Genomic DNA, 6140 nt, shown 5'->3' with positions numbered 1-6140 from the left:
TGGACAAATCCAAAAATATAATTGTTGCTAATTCTAATTGCAAAATATGTTTGACTAATAACTTTAGTTTCACTGTCATCTCAAAAGACTGTAGATTAAATGTATTTGCTGTCATATTAATTCAAGGCAGTAGCCTACATGATATATAGGCTATATTTCATTAGGTGAATGCCCATTGAAGTAAATGTAAATCCTTGCCATGCAAATGTGAATTGATAATAATGGACTTTAACTGTCAATAAACTTTTGAATATATAAAAAGCAAAGCGGATTCCTGTTCTGTTTCGTATTGACTCCTAAAAATATAATGCTATATTAAATAGTAACACTAATAAAAATAAAAATAATAATAATAATAATAATAATAATAATAATAATAATAATAATAATAAATCATATTGAATTATTTCGAAATAAATGTTACAGGAATGAAGAAGCAAACTCCGGCTATTCGAGTGGAGAAATATTTGGAGCTGCGTGGAAGAGGACTCACACCTCCCACCGGCCTGTGTGTGCACTGCTCCTGTCAATAACTGTACTACAAAGCCTTTAACAATTAATACAAGAGCTGAAACAACAACAAAACTTAAGTAGCAGCATGCCACATTGAATATAACATGGAACTGATTGCAATTCGGAAAGTTTATTTATAGTGCCCTAATATATGCCATTACAAGTAAATGCAATACAATTGTGTAATTTAGGCTATACAAGTAGCTATAACGATATAAAAGTATTATTAAGTACATTTATTAGTATAGGCTACTTTGTCCAAATCATTATTATTTTGCATGATTGTCAAGTAATGTATGACTAAAGCCTTAAAAAACGGTGGGATTTATATGTATATATATATATATAAAACATTACAAATAAAAAAGACAAATGGTGAAGTGGCATCATGTCATCCGTTAAATATAGCACGAGCGTTCTGTTAAACATATCAAAAAGAAAGAAAAATTGCAATAGATAAAAGGCGGAAAAGGGACGACTAGTACGCACAGACTGCTCTCCGTGCAGGTTTTGTTCCGGAATTGCGTTTCACAGCGTGAGAGAGGGGCGGAGATAGAATATTCAGATGAGCTGTGATTGACAGCTCCGGTTTCTCCAGCGCTCTCAGAAACTCGCCTGCTCCTTACAGCAACTCTTCACACTACACTCCCGAGCACTAAAAACAAACGGACGCTAGGGGATCTTCATGACGGCACTTCGCTGATCTCTTCCCTTTTACGCATTTATTTATTTTCTTTCTTTCTTTCATTCGTTTATCCCTCGACTCGATTGTTCGATGCGCTGATTCTATTGAGCAACTTGTTTCTGCCCTCCCGCGTTCCTCTTCTGGAGAGAACACTCGAGTTTTCATATAATAATGTCCTATCCTCAGGGTTACCTCTACCAGCCCCCGGGCTCTCTGGCGCTCTACTCGTGTCCGCTGGCCGCCCCGCGGAGTGAGGAGCTGGCCCGGTCCTCCTCCGGTTCAGCGTTCAGCCCGTACCCCGGATCAGCTGCATTCGCAGCCTCCGCCAATGGATTCTCCAGCCCTCTGCCCTATTCAACAGATCCGGCCACGGGATTCCCGTCCTACATGGTAAACAGCGCTGATGTGGATTTAGAGCCATCGCTTTTCACAAAGTCATTGTTCTTGATAGGAATGCATGAATATTACATGATAGGATGCTTTTGCTGAGGGGTTATAGTTATGGTTTTGGGTTAGGGAGTTGCCATGATAGTCTTGCGTGTGTGTTTCAAAGGGAAAGCTTATGCGGGTCATGAATACAAATGCTATTCACTTGGGGTTGGTGTTACACTGGTGCCAACTACAATACAATTACGATTTAGTCATTATTTAATAATGATAATAAAAATATATAAAGTTATTTATTTTGACCAATAAAGTAGGCCTATGCTATTTTTCATTATAATATTTACAAGTGTAAATGGGAATTTATTCATTTAAAACAATAAAAACATGACTGAATATTTCTTAGAATACATTCTTCAGGCCCACCTTTAAATTCACTTTAAAAATGTTAATTTACACTGCAACATTTCTAGACACTTGGGGGAAATTATATATATATATATATATATATATATGATCTTTTAAAAATGATTGTTGAGAAATTGTTAAAACGAATGTGCGTGGTTGTGCATACCTACAATCCTACAGTTGCAGCTTGTATTTTTTTTACAAGTTGTCATTTGTTTAAAATGTTGAAAGGATGTGTAGTTAAATATGCGCTATTTAATCGTCAATAGATGAATTGCAATGCTAATGACATGGCACATAAAAGCGGTTAAAAATGGTCCATATCCAGTGATTTTCTAATAGGATTTGTAATGCTGCGGTTCACTGATATGCTTCTGACAAAACACACTTGCACTGGGGAAGTCAGGCTGGCGATTATGCAAAATGACTGCAATTACCCATTATCTGTTATCCACCCCAGTCACATGTAATTGTGCATTCTTATAATTGCATGAAGGATTAATCATTGTTTATCGGCTTAATTATTATAATCATTATTATTATATTTTTGGTTACACTTTATAATAACTTCGAATAATTACATTAACATTGTATAATGCTTAAGAGATCAGTAGTTAATATGCATTTAGATAGTAAGAAAAATAATGTATTATATATATATATATATATATATATATATATATATATATATATATATATATATATATATATATATATATATATATAGCCTATATAAATATATGCAAAACTTAAGATGATGATATTGACAATATCAAAAATATTATTTTTTCTAAGGGATCTCCGTATGACGCGCACACTACGGGGATGGCAGGAGCGATAAGTTATCACCCGTACGGGAGTCCCGGTTACCCGTACCAGCTCAATGATCCCGCTTACCGAAAAAACGCTACGCGTGATGCGACAGCAACGTTAAAAGCGTGGCTTCAGGAGCACAGGAAAAACCCTTATCCCACAAAAGGAGAAAAGATCATGCTGGCCATTATTACCAAAATGACCCTCACACAAGTGTCAACCTGGTTCGCTAATGCCAGACGGAGACTCAAGAAGGAGAACAAAATGACATGGGCACCTCGGAATAAGAGTGAAGATGAGGATGAAGATGACGGGGAGGGACAGAGAAAAGATGAACGCACGGATAAAATCACGGACAACAGCGAGGCGTCTGCGGACGATGAAGGTATTTTTATTTATGTATTTATTATTAAAGCGCATTTTATTATTCAAAAGCATTTAGGCCTATTTGTGCTGTTTGTTTGAGGTTTTATTTATGTAGTCTATTTATTTATGTATTTATTTTCCACACGGGTTCATAAAAGTGAAACTGTTTATTTTTGTCACTTTATACATTTTAATAAACGCGTAATAAATACGTTGTTACGCTAAATCATATTCCATTGATATAAATGTCTACATTAAAATAATAGAGAGTTATGGAATAAGGTCTTTCCCGTCGTATTCCATGCAACTTGTAGAGACATTTAAATGTTTTGTACATTTTAGAAACATTCTTTTCTGATCAGTACACTAACTCAGAGCTGTTTTATTTGTCTACAGGCATCAGTTTGCATGTTGATGCCCTGACAGATCACTCCTGCTCAGTAGAATCGGACGGGGAGAAGGTCACGTGTAGGACCGGGGACCTGGTTTGTGATTCCGGACCTGATACCAAGGACAAATGCGACGGGAGTGATGTTGACACGGGCCATGAGGAGAGGCAAAGGGGCATGTCACCCAAGCCTGTGACATCCTCTCCACTGACTGGGTTGGAGGCCCCGCTCTTGACCCACCATCGCCGAGAGGACACCCGAAACAACGTCAACAAAACATGCCTGGACAGTCAGAACCAAACCGTCAAACCTAAACTATGGTCATTAGCCGAAATCGCCACTTCGGACCCAAAGCAGCAGCAGCAGCAGCACTTGGTGCAGAACTGTCCCCCGGGCGTTGGCCTTTTGACCTCGACGGCGCCCAGCGCGTCCCCGGCGGGCGCTGTGTACTCCGCCACCTCCATATTAGGAAGGCCTCTTTATTACGCCTCTCCGTTTTATAGTAATTACACAAACTATGGTAACTTTAGCCCACTGCAGGGCCAAGGGATTCTGCGTTATAATTCAGCTGCTGAGGGACTTCTGCACAAACAGACTGGCGACCCCCTAATAAAGACTAATCCAAACCAGACTGAACTACATTTCAGGGCCCCCAACGCAGAATCCAAAAAAGGTGCGTGAAGGGCATAATGCTGTTTACACTGACCGAAGAAAACGCCCATTTGATGGGCCTACCAAATTATTATTTCACTGATTTAATATTGGCATATTTAATATGGTATTTTGCAATTGTATTACATAAAACCGATTAATTACTTTGCACATTTTGATATAGTTTAGTTCATATTTATTTAGTGTTAAGCAGGCGATATGATTAGCCTTGATACATTTGATCAGTGTTTATCTTGTCCCAATTTCAAGGTTTTTATTTTATTATTAGAACATGACTATAATTAGAAATGACCTAGCCTAATTAGTTATTTCCCTCACAATCGAAAAGTAGAGCAATGGAAATAAATATACTATATATTTACGATGTCAATCGATGTAGGATATTTCCTTTTTCTAAAATGGGTATGTATTTCCTACAGATCCCACCGATGTGTTCACACTAAGACCCCAGTCTTACCTCTCGAGTTAAAGGAAGACCCTTCAAGTAAGTCGCTAATTTTAGCATTTGGAGTGCATGTTAATAGTCAAGAGATATTCTGATCATAACAACGGAACGTTTCCAAATGCCACTTCCTCATATTTGATCTGTCGCGTTGTTCACACTGTTATGAGTATGATTATGAGGCATTGCCATTTACTTCTGATGCATTTGATGGATTATGGTTGTTTTTGAAAAAAAAAAAAAAGCATTTCTAAATTCCATGCAATGATAATTTTGTTTTATTAATATTTTTGGGGGAAATCGACTGATGCAGGTTTTGTTTCCTTGGTTCACAGATAGGTGTCACAATTGCTACGAACAAAGCGAACAAGCCATCTCCTCTCTCTCTCCTCAAGCTGTTTTAAACTAGCGTTTGCTCTTTACGCGGATCCTTTTGTGTGCCCCTGTACAGCCACGGACTACAGAGCACCTGCCTATAGACATTATAAACCTACAAGTTAAGATTATAGAAAAGAAAAGCAAGAAAAGAAAAGAAAAAAGAAAAGGACAAAGAGGACCAACAAAAAAAGGCACAATAGCCAATTTGATATGGATTTATTGATGAAGTACTTTATCCCAACATATGTGACTTCAATGAGGAACATTATTTCTCAGGATCCTTTTAGTAGCTTCATTGCCACCGGTTGTATACATGAGTGGGACATTATATGCCTCCTATAAGACTTAATCTGCTAGAAGTGTGAAGTGTACACGAGAACTCGGGACTGGTATAAACTTGATTAAGAGTGGAATACATTTGATATTTATTTTTGTAATGACGGCGAAAGCCTATAATTTATGCAAGTTGTATTGCAATGGGAACTGAACATTGTTTTGTAAATAAATTATGATTGGTTTTTATTTAAAAAAAAAAAAAAAAAAGCCGAAGTTACACAATGTTGTTAACAAGAAGACTTTTACTAATTTATATCTCTGATTGTAAATAAAACGTGCTAGTCTGCACTGGCACAATTAGAGTGGCTTATATTTTTATGTTTTTTTAAGTACTTGATTTTTATATTTTTCGTCTATCTTTTCTATTCTTAAATTAATTATAGCATTATATGATATGGTAATAATATCATAACTTACACGAATCGTGTCGTGATCGTAATAGACATATTCATGCCTGCCATACACATCAATTAACAGGTAAATAATGTTCAATACAATCGCATTTTTAATGTAGCGTTAATACCACAATTTAATATCATAAAGTATTATATTTAGCCAATTAATTGCTATTTTTATTTATAAAAAATAATATTATTATTATTAATAATAATAATAATAATAATAATAATAATAATAATAGTAGTATCTGTGAATATCAAGTCCAAATGCTGAATGTGGTCTTGATTGCAGTGAATAATAGAGGCTGCTGATAATCCAGCCCTTCATCTATTTTTCAGCATGATGAATACAGGGC

The 6140-nt window shown here is 36.3% G+C and overlaps 1 protein-coding gene across 1 annotated transcript; it reads left to right on the top strand.

The window, feature by feature from the left end:
- The first annotated feature begins 1140 nt into the window (after positions 1 to 1140).
- On the top strand, positions 1141 to 5688 carry LOC127656192 (iroquois-class homeodomain protein irx-2-like). Its single transcript, XM_052144381.1, has 5 exons — positions 1141 to 1588; positions 2786 to 3188; positions 3566 to 4231; positions 4650 to 4714; positions 5008 to 5688. Exons 1-4 carry the CDS (start codon positions 1370 to 1372, stop codon positions 4697 to 4699), a joined length of 1338 nt encoding a protein of 445 aa, XP_052000341.1. The 5' UTR covers positions 1141 to 1369; the 3' UTR covers positions 4700 to 4714; positions 5008 to 5688.
- Positions 5689 to 6140: the final 452 nt, after the last annotated feature.

The sequence above is a fragment of the Xyrauchen texanus genome, chromosome 15, assembly GCF_025860055.1.
Source record: "Xyrauchen texanus isolate HMW12.3.18 chromosome 15, RBS_HiC_50CHRs, whole genome shotgun sequence".
Taxonomy (NCBI): Eukaryota; Metazoa; Chordata; class Actinopteri; order Cypriniformes; family Catostomidae; genus Xyrauchen; species Xyrauchen texanus.
The sequence above is the reverse complement of the archived record's forward strand: the minus strand, read 5'-3'. Positions and strand labels throughout refer to the sequence as shown.

Excerpts from the sequence above, each read along its gene's own strand:
- LOC127656192 (XM_052144381.1), top strand. The coding sequence starts at position 1,370 with ATGTCCTATCCTCAGGGTTACCTCTACCAGCCCCCGGGCTCTCTGGCG. Across the intron at positions 1,589-2,785 it reads CGGGATTCCCGTCCTACATG|GGATCTCCGTATGACGCGCA; the intron begins GTAAACAGCGCT and ends ATTTTTTCTAAG. Across the intron at positions 4,232-4,649 it reads CAACGCAGAATCCAAAAAAG|ATCCCACCGATGTGTTCACA; the intron begins GTGCGTGAAGGG and ends TATTTCCTACAG.